Source organism: Arvicanthis niloticus, chromosome 11, assembly GCF_011762505.2.
Source record: "Arvicanthis niloticus isolate mArvNil1 chromosome 11, mArvNil1.pat.X, whole genome shotgun sequence".
In the NCBI taxonomy this organism is placed as follows: Eukaryota; Metazoa; Chordata; class Mammalia; order Rodentia; family Muridae; genus Arvicanthis; species Arvicanthis niloticus.
In genome coordinates this window covers 59,069,552-59,085,749 of record NC_047668.1, presented here as the reverse complement: position 1 = coordinate 59,085,749, position 16,198 = coordinate 59,069,552, and the positions used below count along the sequence as shown (strand labels likewise).

General features: G+C 50.3%; 1 protein-coding gene across 8 annotated transcripts in view; it reads left to right on the top strand.

The window, feature by feature from the left end:
* The window catches only part of Togaram2 (TOG array regulator of axonemal microtubules 2), a 57,651-nt gene that overhangs the window by 9,175 nt on the left and 32,278 nt on the right, over positions 1-16,198 (top strand). For 6 of the 8 annotated variants that reach the window (XM_076942254.1, XM_076942252.1, XM_076942253.1 and 3 more), the window contains exons 2-6: positions 6,243-6,530; positions 7,589-7,779; positions 8,488-8,678; positions 12,507-12,553; positions 14,540-14,703. In XM_076942254.1, coding sequence (XP_076798369.1) covers positions 6,243-6,530; positions 7,589-7,779; positions 8,488-8,678; positions 12,507-12,553; positions 14,540-14,703 — 881 coding nt within the window. Of the gene's footprint in view, positions 1-2,590; positions 2,730-6,242; positions 6,531-7,588; positions 7,780-8,487; positions 8,679-12,506; positions 12,554-14,539; positions 14,704-16,198 lie in introns of all 8 variants that reach the window. The other 2 variants (XM_076942256.1, XM_076942255.1) reach the window with 1 other exon arrangement.

Sequence of the window (16,198 nt, the reverse complement as noted above, 5' to 3'; positions counted from 1 at the left end):
CACTGGGAAACTGAGGCTGAGAGTAAGGAATCAGCCATTCAGGACAATGTGAAGCATTGGGAAGTGAGAATAAAACCCTGCTTACTGGAATCTTCTGGCCGCTTGAGCTCTTTCAGTTGAGACTGGATGATCCAACAGGCAAAGGGAGTAAAAGCTTCATGGCCAGAAGAGTGCTGTGTGCAAATGAGGCCTTAGTGAGTTCTACCCAGGAGATGGGGTGAGTGGCGTCTGAGTCAAGTCTAGAGCTCTGTCTTAGGGCCTGAGTGATCCTCCTGTGTGAGTGTGAGTGTGTGTGTGTGTGTGTGTGTGTGTAGTGTGGTGTGTGGTGTGTGGTGTGGTGTGTGGTGTGTGTGTGTGTGGTGTGTGGTGTGTGTGTGTGTGTGTGTGTGTGGTGTGGTGTGTGGTGTGGTGTGTGTGTGTGTGTGTGTGTGTGTGTGAGTGATGTGGTGTGTGGTGTGGTGTGTGGTGTGTGTGTGTGGTGTGTGGTGTGTGGTGTGTGGTGTGTGTGTGTGTGTGAGTGATGTGGTGTGTGGTGTGGTGTGTGGTGTGTGTGTGTGTGGTGTGTGATGTGTGTGTGTGTATGGTGTGGTGTGTGGTGTGGTGTGTGGTGTGGTGTGTGGTGTGTGTATGTGTGTGTGTGGTGTGTGGTGTGTGTATGTGTGTGGTGTGTGGTGTGTGTGTGTTGTATAGTGTGTGTGTGTTGTATATGTAGTGTGTGTGTGTGTGTGTGTGTGTGTGTGAGAGAGAGTGGCTGTCACATGGGATATGACTGCTTGTCTGTTAGCCACTGTGGCTACCTCCTCTGGGGGCAGGTGCCTGGAGACCCTGCTCTGTAGATCTTTGGGAACTGAGGGTTTGAACGTGCAGACCTCACTGGGGCTTGTTGATGAATGTACTGTGGTAAGCTAGGCATAAAGGAATGAAGCTGCCTCAGGCTGTGAACATTCTGACTTCCAGGAGGTAGCCGGTGAGGAGAGTCCCATTCACAAGTCATACGGTATCACGACTATAATATCTTACATAGTCTGTGCTCTTGGGCAAGTCCAAATTGTCTGTTTAGAAAGGAGCGCTTTGAGTAAATTAAGGTACCTGGACAGCCTATGGTGAGAGAGAGTGAGCAAAGCTCTTGCTATAAGCTGAACTGGAACCATAGCCCAGTGGCTCAGTCCTGTTTGAACATCAAAAATTACTTTGGACTTAAAACAACAGGCACATCCTTGTAGGCTGCTTACTAGAATGATTCAGTGGGGACAGGCTTGTGTGGCCGTGTCTCAGCCTATAATTTTAATCAGGCTTTAGGTGATTGAAAGCTTCAGCCATGATTGAGAACAAGAATCTAGATAGATGTTTCTTATTTACTTAGACTGTCCATAGACAGTGCATCCTCTGATGAGAGTCAATTCTTGGGGCTTCCAAAGCCCTGGAAGAGTAGTCCTGAGTCTTTCAGGGAAGATGGTAGCCTGGCCAGTCTCTTAAGTATCTTCCCCATCTCTCTGCCTGAAGGATGGGGTGTTGTCTCTGTGGAATAGAATCTTCCCTATTGGCTTGGAAGAAGCACCTTACCTCACAGGCCTTCCTGGCTGCTGTCGCCATCATGTGGTTTAGTCCTCCCCATAGTAGTCACTGAGGAAAATTCTGGGACAGAGGACCCAACTGGCTTGAGGTGCTAAGCATGGAGACAGGGCAGGGTCAGGGCTGGGCAGCTGGCTGAGCCTCATTCAACTTGTTGGGCCAGACGTTACCTTTTGGGGCCAGGCAGGGCCTGTGGCAGGCTGGCTTAGTTCCTGAGCTGGGTTTTGTTGCTCAACAAAAGGAAGCTGGCACAGTGCCCTTTGCCTGTACCCAGCCAGACAGCATCTGGAGGGAGGTGTTCTCAGGAGTGACACTGGGAGGCTCAACTCTGCCACTAAGCTGGTCTGGCCATTCCCAGACTCTGCAGTGTGGAGTTTCAGAGCCTGCAGTGAGACCCCCTCCCCCACCCCCCCATCAAAGGGGAAGTGAAGCTCGCTAAAGGGCAGGAGCTGGTGGCTGACCCGAAGGCTTGAGGGAGACAGGGAAGAGGCTCAGAGTGAACAAGCTGAGGGAAACAAACTGTCAAGGTGGCCAAGAGGGAGAGGTGTGGGCTTGTTCAAATCAGGTGAGAACAGCACCAAGGTCTTCAGGCAGGTGCAGACAGTCCTAACTTGAAAGCAGCCAGTGTTGAGGGCAACCCTGCCAAGACCCCAAGCTTAATCTGAGGATCCGCACCCACCACAGGCTCCAGGCAGCTGTGCAAAGGGCTTTGGAAGAAAATAGAAAGTACTGGAAAAGAGTGATAGAATTTCACCTTCCCCAAGGCTTGAAGGCGTCATGTCCAAGTGACAAGGGGTGACAGGTTGATTGGGCCCCATTGAATCTCCTCATAATGAACTTGTCTCCAGAGTCATATGGCCTTGGCACTCAGGATCTTGGGCATTTCTGAGAGAGGACAAAGGTCAGGAAAGACAGGAGGGCATCCTGGGCCTGGCGCTGATCTCTTCACCTCAGCCAGGCTTTAGCTCCAGCGGATCGCACAGAGGGTTTAACAGTGTTTTGTTTTGTTTGCACATAGGGCCCTGGATGTCACAGATCAGCATCCTTTGGACTCCTGAGGCCTGCACTCAGGGCCCAGGGACAACTGCTATTTCTAGGTAGCCTGGTGGGCTCCTTCCTCACCTGGGTCATGGACACCGGTGACGATGTCACTCTAGGTAGGGGACCTTGATGTTCTGTGAAACTTCCTTGGATACTCAAAGGGTCTAGCAAGATGCAGCTTTTGGTGTTCTCCCTGGGCTGCTCTCGGGCACCCATTACAGATAACTCCCTTTGCCTTGGCAAAGCCCCTGGTTCAGAGCATCTGTTACCTGCCACTTTCCCGGAAGATGCAGCCAGGTTGGTGGCTGACCACAGGGTGATACTGGGTTTCCTGACTTCAATTGCCTTGACTGTCTTCTGCAAGGCTCCCTGGCCTTCTGGGAGTGTGGGGTGCCCTGGGGGCTCTAGATGGCTTTGTGTCTGCTCTGAGACAAGGTTGGTTGGTTCCTTGAAGGGTTTATGCAATCTTGTTATTGTGAGCATGTGGGTGGCTGGGCCCAGGCACTCCCGTTTCTGGTGGAAACAGATTTCCAGAGCCTGCAGGAAATGGATGATTGTCAAGTGTAGAGTTGCTGTTGACCTCGGATAGGCCCAGAGGTAGCAGATATATGTCCAGGGGACTTTGGTGAAGACAGTAGTGGCTGGGAGATATCCTCTGCTTAGGCAGTATACTGCAGAATAGGAAAACAACTTGGTAATTAACAACTTTATCAGTTCTAGCCTGGCCTCAGAGTCTAGTGGAGAAGGGAGAAAGGCTGAAAGCCTAAGGAAAATCTAGGGACAGGATGAAGGTATTTTATGAACTCCAGTGCAGTCCAAATAGTTTGTTTTACAAGTATGAAATTGAATCCCAGAGAGGGTAGTTTATTTCCTCAAGGTCACACAGCAATAGAAACAAGAACAACCAATTCTCCCAAGTCCTGCTCTCTGTGTGTGTCTCTGTGTAGGAGGGTGACTGAATGCCCCCCTGTATGTGGGCTTATCTGCTGGTAGGTTCAGCCCTTAGGTGGTACTGAGATGTGCTCAGGAGGGGCTGGGCCTGTGAGCTTGGAAGACTGACATGTTAAGTGCTAAGGGAGAGGACTCGGGCCTGTGAGGCCAAAGGCAGGGGAAGCCTTCCCTTTTTTCATTGAATTTTTTCATATAATGTATTTTTCATGTTCTTTCTTTTCCCTCAACTTCTCCCAGATCTCCCACACCTGTCTACCCATCCAACTCCATGATTTCTCTCTCCCTCTCTCTCTCTTTCTCTCCTTCCCTCCCTCCCTCAAAGCAAACAATAAAAATATACACACAAAAATGAGACAAAGAGCTCACAACAAAACTGACTGCAGAGGTAGAGCTGGGTTAGTGGTGGCCACTGCCCTGGAGCTGGCTTGAGGAGGAAACAGATTTCCCCTTTCCTAGCAGGCATTAATTGCAAGCAGTAGCAGGTTTGATGAAGGCTTCTTAAGGGGAAGCTTAGGCAGCTCTCTTTTCTTTTCCCGGTTTCTGCCGTGCTTCCTCCCCACTGGGAAGGCTTCTTCTTTCTGTCCCTTATCAGGGCTTACTGTGCTGTTGCTTATTCTTCACGATCTGCTTGTCACTGGCCTTGTAGACTCCTCCAAGGGAGGGCCAGGTCAACCTTGCTACCCTCTTGTCAGTGTGCACAGACCAGAATCCCTGCACAGTACAGGCACTAGGAAGTCAAGAGAGCCATTTGCTAAACCAGGAAGACAGTGGAGGGAAGACTGGAGATCAGTGCTTTAGGCCTTTAGGGGGAGAGGCAGGTAGTGGATGCTCCGAACCAGGTGCTTTGCCAAGGCAAAGGGAGTTGTTATCTGTAATGGGTTCCCGAGAGCCACTGTGACAGAAGCCAGGGCTGTGATCAGCAGGGATCAGTTTTACTGACTGCTGGAAGAGGAGACTCTGAAGGAGGCTGAAAAAAAAGCCTAACTAGGGGGCTTGACCCAAAGCTGGAGGGTGGTAGAAAGCAGAGAGGGGAAACAGGCATGAGGGGGGAAGCAGGCATGAGGGGGGAAGCAGGCATGAGGGAGGAAGCAGGCAGAATTTGAGGAGAGAAGGATGCTAGCAAGGGCTGGGGCTGGTAGGATTTGTGAGCTTGTTTGAGGTTACTGCCTGGCTGGTACTCCCATCAGTGGACCAGACTCTGGAGTGAGGACTAGGTCCTTCTAGCAGAGAAGATGGTAGAGGGTATGGTTACTCCCACTCTTCTTTTCTACTCTAGCTTGGCCCCAGAGGGCTCTAAGGTACCATTCTCCTGTGATTCTGTCCCCAGCCAGAGTTCCGGCCCCAGTGGCTGTGTACTGTGGGAGTGTCCCTCGGACTAGTGCTGGGCTCCGGGCACCCCCACCTGGGAGCACTGACTCCAGTCTTCTTCCTTATGGTGAAGGTGAGGACCTGTCCCGGTGACTCGGTCACACCAAATTGCTCTGGTGAGCTCTCTGAGGTCTTTGGCATGGGATGGGAGAGGATCCCCTAGAAACTTCCCAGTCAAGGCCACTGGCCACAGAGCTGGAACCCAGGCTGGAGGAGGAAATGCCTGCATGTTTGGACATTCTCCATCCATGTCAGGTGTTTTCGTATCATGGCTGTTTAAAATGCTCCTAGAGACTAATGCAGGACATTTGAGAAGTAGAGGTTCAGAGTTCAATGAGAATCATCCTTAGCTACATAAGTTTGAGGCTAACCTGGGTTACATGAGACTCCATCTAAAAGAAAAAAAAATTAAAAGCTGAAAATTATACACCTGTGAGCATTTAAATATGGCAGGACTTTTATATACCAATTTTTATATGAGTGGAGTGATGTCTACTTTTAAGAATTATTTTAAGTAGTAGAGAAGCAATGCAAAGAAAAACAAAGAAAAACTTAAACTAAACCAACCAAACAACAAACCTCCCTAAATCCTCAAAACAAAATCATTAAACAAAAAGTAGAAACAAACTAAAAATATTTTTTGGATCTCCTCAGGGAATGGTGGAGGGAGCCTCTGGGGATGGGAAAGAGGTGCTCTCAGTACGGGTTAGTCCTCTGGGAACCTGGGGCCCCTCACACTCCATCAAGACAGGGTCCGCTTCCCTGGGGACCTGCATCTTGGCCTTGGGAAGGCACTGGACATGGGTAGTCGGAGGTGGGGGCACAAGCATGGCAGCTCTGCTTGGTGCTTGTCTTGATTCCTCTTAGCCCCTCTGTCACCTTCTACTTCTGGATTCTGCTCTGGTCTATAGACTGTCTAGGGCAGGGCTCAGCCTCTTTGCTCTGTGTGGAGGCTTCCGTGACTCTGCATATGTGTGTTCTCTCAGGCTATGGCTGGGCTGGGAGTTCAGCTGTCCTCGGATTGTATGCCAGCTACAGTCCAACCTCTGCAGGTTGAGCATCAGGTCTTAGGACTTATGTGGAGGGCTTCCGAGGAGAGAGACAATGTGGGCGAGCTTTTGCAAGCTCCCTGCCTATGATGTCCCTTGTGTCTCCAGGTTCTAGGACTCCTCTGGGCCCAGTAGTTCCCCAACCCCTTCACCACTCACAACAGCTGAACATTTTGCTCTCTAACTTAGGGCTCCTCTTCTATTTACCTTGAACCTATTAGCTTTAGCTGAAAAGTCAACTTGTGTGTGTGTCTCTCTCAGCCTCTCCGCAGCCCGTGTCGAGTGTCCTGCCAAGCCGTAAGAAGTCATCACAGCTCTTGAGTGGCCATGAGGACCAGAGTAGTCTCATGCTGGATGCTCCTTTGAAAGGCTGGCAGGCTAGAAATGGCTACCCCAGGAACCTCGGAGCTCTGCCCTTGGGGCCCCACCCCATGGCAGCTATCCCCTCCCTGGAATCAGAAGCCAGCAGTGTGGCCCGGGACACTATCCAGATTAAGGACAAACTCAAGAAGAGACGGCTCTCGGAAGGCATGGCAGCATCTTCTCAAGGTGAGCCATGGCCTAGCCACCACCTACTCTGAGAACAAAGGTGCCACGCCACACAGGTTATGAGGGTCAGCAGGTGTTCAAGCTTTTGGGGGTCCACTGGGGCTGGTCAGTGGGTTTCTGCCAAGGCAGGTGCTGTTGTGGGGTATGAGGTAGCACCATTTCTAACAGAAATGATGGAGAGGGGCTGTGTGTCTTTTGGGCTAGCTTAGGTGTGTCAAGGCAGCTCTACCCCTCATCAGTAGCTGAAGAAGTGAGGAGAGAGAAGGAATTGATTAGTCACTGCATCTGCCTGGAGTTTTGTGGACATGCAGAGAAGAAGGACTGGGCTTCACCAGGCACACGGCTGACTTTTCTCTGGAGTGTGTATCCCTTGAATATATTATTACTTTCATGTTTCTGACCAGCACATGGAGCAGAAACAACTGAAGAGGAGAAGATCTATGTTGGTTCACCGCTTTAGTGCATGGTGGAGCAGGCTGGGTGCGGTAGCTCCATTCAGGGAAGTGGGTGTACATGCTGAGGCTGGTCCTGTCAGGAAGCTTGAGTGCAAGCTTGGACCCAGAGTCTGGGCTATAACCTTCAAAGGCCTGTCCTCAGTGACCTACTTCCTCCCTCCTCCAGCTGGGTCTCATCTCCTGAAACCTCCACAGTTGCTCTAAATAGCACAGCCAGCTGGGAGAGAGTGCTCCAAAGAAGAGTTTGTGGAGGGACATTTTTGATCTGAAGTTAGGGATGCAGAGGGTCATATGCCATCTCTCCAGGGCCAGCTGTCCCCTCTCTTAGCCCAACACTGCTCTTGTCTTTCCACCCATACCATCTTTGATTTTGATTTGCATTTCTACCAAGTTTTATGGAAATGAAAAGGAACCCGCAAAACCTGCCGCTCATCTAGTGTTCTGGTGTATGTTAGGTGCAGGGCTGGAGGGAGCCTGACTCTCTGCCCTCCCCCTCCATCATCCCTTCTTTTCCCAGGACATGAGGCCTAGGTTAGTATAGCAATCACCCTCAGCTCTCTGTGCTCCAGGTACTAACTTGTTCCCCATCGTACCCCTACTCAGCCTCTCTGGATCCGGTGGGAGGCTCCAGAGGAGTTCCTCTGAGAAGCACCATCCCCCGTACCACCTCGCAGAGGCTCCTGAGGGTACCCAGGCCAATGCCTCCCATCCAGAGCATTCCTACCACCCCTGAGGCCAGCAGTGCCAAGGAGAAGGACCTGGACCCGCCTGGAGGCAGACAGGATCTCCAGGAGGTATGCTGGCTCAGTAGCTCCAGGTCTTTACTGCAGTTACCTTACCTGCTTTCTGTTCCTTTACCAGTTCTTGTCCCTGTGCCCCATGCATCTCTACAAGTGTCTCAGGACAGTCCTCAAGACCAGGGTGGCGTTGAGAGAGACTCTAGGCCCTCACTTCACTTTCCCTGTAGTGTTCCAGACAGTTACAGCTGGCCTGAGAGTGTTGGGGGGCTGTCTGAGAGGTACAGGGGCTACAATACTGTCTGTCCTGGAGTTGGTGGCCCCTAGGCTTTCTTTGGTATTCCTGTTTTGGGATTTGTCCGGTTTTCTGGTTGTCTCTTGCGTAATGCCAACTTGTTGGCATGGGGGACCACCTCCTTCCCAGTCCTGATCTGTAAAAGCAGAGCTTTGAATTGGGTGTTTTAGAGGGTCCCTTCCAGCTCTACATAGTCAAAGGTTTTTCTGAAATGAGAAGATAAAATAAATCAAAAAAAAAAAAAATTAAAACAACAGAAAAGCTTGTCAGTCTTCCTCCCTGGAGTGGCTGGGAAGGGGCGACCTTCCCAGAGGGGTTGGAGTGGGCCTAAGAGACTGAAAAGGGAAACAATCGGACATTTCCCGGCATCCTCTTGCCAGCTGGCAGGAGACGCTTTGTGCAAGGCTGCCACGAGCTGAAAGTACAGTGTGAGTCATGTTTCCAAGGACCAGGCTCCCTCCTGCTCACAGGTGCAGATTTCCAGGCAATACCTGCATTGTGCTGACGAGAAGATGCAAAAGTCTTTAGGAGGCATCGTGATCCCGCCCATTCCGAAGGCCCGGATGTCCACGGGGACCTCTTCCTGCAGGCCTGGCTCTTTGCCCAGGCCCCTGTGTCCAGGCCAGGACGGGCTTATGGGACCAAGGGCCCCACATGTGCGGTAAGCAGCCTACTTAAAATCTCAAGTCTGTTTGTGGTCATCTCTCCTGTAACTTGTCCCACCCCTATTCCCTTGGGCTCATCACTGCTGAGTCATCATGGCAGGCACAGCCTTGAGGCACCAGGTTTGGAAAGGGTAAAATCCCCTCCCATGAATGCCAGACACATGGAGGCCATAGCATTGTTTCAGCTTCTCTGATCCTGGACTCTGGCTGGCTCTGAAGGCATATGCGACAAGCGATGTGGGCAGCTTGCTTTCTAGTTTCTTAATGTCTACAGTTGCCATAGTGATGAATAAAGTACACATTGTTTTAGGGCATGACCAAGTTCATGGTGACTCTTTTTTATTATGTATTTTCTTAGCCAATGGATACTGAAACCACCACCATTATCATGTATAATATGTGTGTATGTATATAATGTATATAGCATGTGCTCATGTGTGTACATGTTTGTGTATGCATATGTGTGGGTATATGGGTTTTTCATAAAACTTTTGGACTGCAAAAGGGTCTTCATACCCAGAAACAGTTGGGGCAGAGGCTCTAGGTTATCATGAATCTGATCATAAAGAAGACAGGTAGCATCTTCTAGATGGCTATCAGCATCCAGTGGCTAGCCCAGACTAATGCTCCAGCGAGGCACATGTAAGAACTCATAGGCATGTGCCTGTGAGTGTATGCCTCTAATCTTATTTATGTATGTGTGTATGTTTGTATATACATGTGAGTGTCTGTGAATGTATGTGAGTATGAGTGGGTGTTCACCAACTACGGGTGTGACTCTCCTAGTGTGGTGTATTAGTTTACATTTCTATTGCTATGACAAATCATCACAGGGTCCAGCAAGTTTCAGAAGAGTTTACATGGACAGACCGTTCCAGAGGGTAAGAATCTACTATGGTGGGAAAACATCAGGTATCGTGGCACAGGATGCTGAGAGCTCACATCTTGACCCTCAAGTGGGAAGCAGATCGAGAACACTGGGAATAGCCTGAGGCTTTTGAAACCCAGACCCTGCCTGTAAATGGCATACTTCCTTCAGCAAGGCCACACTATCCAAACATTGCCACCCACCCTGGACCAAGTGTTCAAATGCCAAGACTGGGGGCACCTTTGTCATGTAAGCCACTGCATATGGTTGTCACATCCTCCTGCTGCATTTCTTTTGCCTGATCTTCCAAACTCTCCCATTTCTCTCCGGCTTTCTCGATCTCATGTTTCCCGAGCTGCCTTCTCTGCATATTCCCATGTCTCCATCTTAGTCCGGGCTCTGCTGGGCTGTGCCCATGCACTTGCTCCTGGGTGGAAGCTCTCGCCCATTTTTGCCTTCACACGCAGCTCACTTTGCACTGGCCTCCCTTACTGCGAGACACTTCTTCTGGTTCCCAGCTTCTCCTCCTCTCTCAGTAGCATTAGTGGTAGAGTCTCCCTGGTTTTTGTACCCATGTCTGGATCCTCCAGGCACTCTCTTACATGCCTTTCGTCTGTTGCTTAAATTTGCCCATCCTCAAAATTTCTTTTTTTTTTTTTTTTTTTTTTTTTTCTCTTTCTTTTTTTCCCCTGGAGTCTTTCCCTGTGACCATTGATCTCCAGGATCATGGGGCTCTGGCTGACTTTGCCACGGAACGACTTCTCTCTTGAGACCCTTCTGGTTTCTCATGGCATGCTGGTTGGCATTAGAGGAAGTAGGAGGGAAGGGAACACATATTACCATGGCAACCTGAGGCACCTTAAACTGTTTCCCTAAACTGATGGAGGAGCTGCCCTTTGTCTGCATCTTCAGCAGCCTGGCTCTGGCTTCATGTGCTTCTGGTACCTCACTGAGTGCCCCTCCCCCACACCTTTCTTGCAATAACATCGATCGCAGACGCTCCCATCTGGTTCTCGCCTACTACACTGCATTCACAGCTGCTTCTTAACTTTATCCAAACGGTCCTGATCAGCCCCGTGCTGTTCAGCGCCCCCCCCCCCCTTCAGTGTTCAGTCCCCTTGCAACCCTTCTGTGATCTTCACCCTCTGCTGTCAACAGCTTTGAGAGGAGCCTGTTTGGCCTGACCCCCAGGGAGCAGCCTCCCTCCTCCAGTGCTATCTATAGGTCCATCTGACTCCTTTGTGGGAGTGCTGGCTCCTGAACCAGAGCCTCACTTCCTCTGTGGCACTTTTCTGTCCTGCACATCAACACGGTCCTTCTGCCTCTGCCTCACCTGGCCTTCATGGCTGGAGAGGACAGGATGGGATCACCTCTCCCTTGTCCACACAGTACAAACTGCCTGTATACCCCACCTCCCTTCCATCACTTCATTGATTTAACTAATAAATCTTGCCTATTTAAATTGACTTTGTTTCTTCTTTATGTCTGTCCATTTTATTTATTTGTTTCCTTGTTTAAAACCTCATTCTATTCTTTAACTTGGCACTTTAGAGGTCAGGGGCCATAGCTCAAAAACCTGTGATGTTAAGCTAGGAGCCTGGCAGGAATTAGTCACATAGAAAACACCTGCCTTAGCTGTCCATCTGCAACTTGACTCTCTCTTCCCCACTTCTGTAAGGCTGCCTAGCAAATAGGTGGGAAATTCACCCTATTGCCACTTCATTCATTCATCTGCCTAATCATTTATTCATGTCAAAAAAAAAAAAAAAACTATTGAGCACCTACTATCTGCTAGGTGCTTTGGAAACTGGGGTGAAAACATTTTTGGGGGATGAAAGAGATTTGAAGGCAAATCATTGAGTCCAAGTCCAGTGAGACTTGAGGGGAGACAGCAGGTCTCACCAGTCTATCGGAAAGCCCAATAGAAAAGCATCTCAATGAAGCCGGGTGACTTCTTGGGAGGAATTTTGAAGGAGGGACAGCCCCAGACGGAGGACAAAGACACTCAGAGAGGAATGACAGAGGTGTTTAGGAAGCTACCAAGAGTCTGCTTGTGAGACTGGCTCAGCTTATGAGTAGCCTATGAGTTCTCACCCGAGGCCTCTAAGCCCTGTCTTGAAGCAAGTAGTGGTCATCGAAAGCTCTTAGGTGTGGGGTTGAGACAGACCTGATGTTAGAAGGCCACTGTGGGGATGGGGGGTGGGTGGCTTGGCAGGCAAACTTTATGCAGTGCATGCATGGGATCTGGGTCTCTAGAACCACTTGGAAGCTGGTGGCCATCAGGACTTATCTATGACCCCAGTATGTAAGAGGTGCAAATGGAATCCTCACAGCTAGCTGCATAGCCACATTTGAAACAGCAAATTGTGGGCTCAGTCTCAAAATGTAGGGGAGAGATGGAGGGAGACACTCAGCGTTAACTTTGGGCCTTCACACATGTACACACACATGCAGGTGTACCTTCCATACCTGTACTGCCCCTCAACAAACACCAACACAACCAGGCATGGACAACATATGCATCCATTTTTTAAAAAATCATGGGGCTCACTGGGGGAGGTGAGGTGGCTAAGCAGCTAACACACTTGCAGGGTAGCCTGGGCCAAGGCTGTGGCCGGAGCTGAGGGGAGAAATCCAGGTCCTCCATTGGCTACCCTACAGTCAAAGACATGGGTCTACTAACTTAAGTCAGCAGTTTTCATATGGATGCTGTTACTACCTAGGAAATAGATGTTTGCAGAGCCAGGGAATTGCCTAGCCCTGGGCATGGATGGCCTGGCTGATGATCAATCAACCCAATCTTAGTATCAGGAGTTATACCTTCTGCCACTGATGGAAACTAGCCCATCTCTTTGTCCCTCTCACCATCTCCCACCTTGGAGCAACCCCAGGCTTCTGGCCTCAGTGTTTCTGGATAACTGGGTCTCACAGTTCTTTTCTCTCTCTTCCTTTTAAGACTGACTTGTGAGAATGGGCCTCTGGAAAAGACCCCTAAATCTCTGGGTACGTATTCCCATGAGGACTCATTTTGATTCTGTTTCTTTGCCTCCGTGTTCTGGTTTATGGAATTCAGCCAGGGGAGACCTGAGGGCTCTCAGGCCAGGCCTCTCATTTCACAGATCGATGGGGAAGCTGAAGTCATCGCACATTAGAGTGGTGATAAGCCTGTGCCAGGGACCAGGAAGGCAACGGTACTTATCGGCACCCGCTCCTCGGAGCACCAGGATGCACACCAATTCACATAGCACATGGCGGTCCAGATGAGGGAGGGATGCTGTTCCTTTTTGATGAGTAGTTTGATTCAGGCCACCCTGAGGCTCAGCCAGCTCACAGGGCTGCTCTTGGAGCCTGTTAAGCAGCTTGGCAAGACTTGCATTCAGAGTTGCACTGTGGCAGAGTGGGCCTGACACACACACAGCAAGCACAGGCTTCTTGGTCTGTGTAAAGCATATAGAGATGCCCTCACTGGACAGAGTGGGACATCAAACCACTCCTCATAAGCCTTGGGCAGTTGCTCTCAGCAGATTCAAAGGTCAGGGGAGCAGGACCAAACAGAGAGTGGGCATGGGGGAAGGGCAGTTTTCTAGAAGGAGGAGGGAGAAGGAATGGGAATGGATATAGAAGGTCACCCCTTCTGGGCTGGTAATCTGCTGCTTGGGAGAGACCTTGGGATGAAGGGAAGCTGAGCTGTGTCTGGAGAATAATTAGAGGGCAGGGAAAGAGGCCACAGCCTGTGAGGGGCACTCTGAGTTCAGGCTGCACAGAGCTGACTGGAGGGAGGGTGACTGACTCCCTGGCAGGTCCCTGACTAATCAGCTCAGCAACTGAGGTGGCTGGCAGAGTGACAGGCTGTTGCCCTGGACGCTCTGAGCTGGGCCTAAGAGGCAGGGCTGGCAGCTATATCTCAAAGGCAGGTACCTCTCCTGTCTCCCTGTCTCAGTTGTGTGGAATGTGCCCCGTATGTCCTTATGTGTTAGCCCTCAGTTGGCTGGCATGGGGGGTTTGGTCTAGGAGACCATGTCACCAGATGTCCATAAACAGGGACAGCCTGCTCAGACAAGGCTTTCTAGGTGTCCCTTGGGGGTGTGGGTAGGAAATTGGATATATGAAAAATCTTAGAGCACAGTCTGTCTCTGGCTGTCAGCTGGGGTGACATTGCCCAATAGTCATTGTAAGGGCTGCCATGCCATCTCCAATCTTGTGTGTTCTCACAGACTTCGCTCTGAGCAGTTGGCCCCTGGACATCTGTGTCTTCTCCCACGCCTTTGACCTTTCCTCACCCTGCTACAAGCAGAGAAACCCTTCATAAAGAAATGGTGACCAAAGAACCATGTAGATACCAATACTCAAAATGCCCTTTCCAGTCCCCAGCATCCCCAGATAGCAGTCTCAGTTTCAATGAAGCCCCGAGGAGCCGGCTCTTTTGAGATGGTGAATGTCCAAATTTAGGGGCAGGAGGAAATTAAGGAACTCATTCCTATTCTATCTCTGCTTTAAAATGTACCTTTAAATCCACTGCCTGGGAAAATACAGAGCGATGCTGGGCTGTTATGGAGTTGTTGTTGTTGTTTGGAAAAGAAGGTTGCTGGGCCTCAGTTTCTCCATCTGTGAAGTGAGAGGATTGGACTAGTGTTCAAAATTCTCAGGCCCCTTCTAGTTCTGCTGGATTGGTATAAACGTTTGGCGGGATTATTTAATTAGACTGATTTCCCACTCTCTGCCCACTTAGAATAAACTATGCAGTTCTTGCTTTCTGAATGAATGAGTGAGTGAGCGAATGAGTGAGTGGTTGGAGTATGACATGGTCCTTGACATCCCTGGTAATGCTACTCTGAAGGATATCTAACTTCCCCATTAGGGAAGTGTGAGCCAGAAAGATTGAAGATTGAGGGCTTGTACTGTAAAATCCATCAGGCACAGGGTCAGGGACCCATTGACAGCCCACGGTGCCACTGTCTTCAGCTCTGTCCCTGCTCTTGACTTCTCCAGCACCAAAGCCTTTGGTCCCAGCTGTCAAAGCCAAGTCTGCTGAAGCCCCCCCAGCGTCACTGGCTCCATCACAGTCTGCCTTTACTCTGACATCATTCTCCAGCCATGCCAAAGAAACCCTCTCCCTGGCGAATGAAGAAGACCAGAGGGAGTCCAGTACCAAGGTACCAGGGAAGCAGGAGAAGGAAGCAGCTGAGGTCCAACTGGCTGGATGCAAGCACGCTTCTAAAATCTGCTATGCATGTCCAGCCAGCTGGTGGGGAATGAGGCAGAGCCAAGAATTGCCAAGGATGTTTCTTCAAGCACCTGTGGGCAGCTTGGGGAGAAGGGCTGCCAACATGGAGAGAAACAAGAAGGAAGCTGAGGTTGAAGGTGGGGACCAGCAACGAGGAGGAAGGCAGATGGAAGGAGTGGGGAAGGACAGAAGGTCACACGTGGGCTGGAGGGGAGCAGGATGCTGGAAAGAGGACAGAGGCTTAGCTGAACCAGGCTGAGTAATTTGAACTGACCCCCAAGATAGCAGCCGAGAGGCAGCTGACTCAGAGGCTGATGGGCCAAAGCTGTTCTTGACAGGCTGACAAATACCTTGCACTTGGAAGGTGACCTTGGGGAGGTGGCTTCTCTTCCCTGATTGAGATGAATTTAGTCACACAGAGTCATTGTTATGGGATCCTTGTGTTCTTCCTTTGAAACAGGCAGCTTAGCTCTGAAGCAGATGTGGAAGGCCTGCCCTGAGCGTGTGCTATATCACAGACACAGATGCCTTGCTGACAACATGAGAGCCAGGCTCTAGTGAGGGCGGCCATGAAAATTCTATGTGTGATATGACTTTATCTTACAGTCTGCCTCAGCCACTCACTCCACAGTCTTTCCACAGGCCTGGACACTACAAGTTGTTTTGTCCTAAACATATTATCTCAACTCCAAGGTCCTGCTTGCTCACTACCATCTCTTGGTCTGGCTCCACCCACCCAGTGCTCAGGCATTAGGCTGTTGCTGTGTATCAGTGACACTTTCCCAGAATCCAGGACATTCCCAGCAGCCCAATGACTCTCTGGTGGCCTCTTCTGGTAGCCTCATCCTCACTGCCCCTCTGAGGTCCCGATGTCACATCTCAGTCCTCCTCTGCCTCGCACCAGCTTCTGACTCAGCTTCTGACTTGTCCCTTCTGAACTTTCTGCCTAGGGACACAAGTGAGAAAGGAGATGTTCTGGGCATTCATTAGGGCCAGTTCATCTCCTCCCTCCTTTACACACCCCTCCATCTTCCTGACCTGTAGACACCGAGGACCCCAGGGCTCAGTCCTCTGGTCCCTGGGTTACCCAATTATCTCAGAAAGTGTGTTTAGTCCATTGCACCAACTGCTGTGTGTAAAGTACTGTAGGCTAAAGACTGTCAAAGTCCTTACTGCATCTCCCCTTCTGCATCCCTACTTAAATATCTAATTAGGTTCTGTGTCTACCATGCCTAGAACTTCTGCCTTTGTATCTGTAACTCACAAGTTCTCTACCAGTGAATGGCAACTCTTAGCCGCTCAGGCCAAAAATCTCACGTCCACTTTTGGCTTCTTGCCCCCCCCCCCCCCCTATTTCCCTAATCAGTATATCAGCAGAACCAACTCTACTTGCAAACAGCTTTTGTGCTCCACTGTCCCCGTGC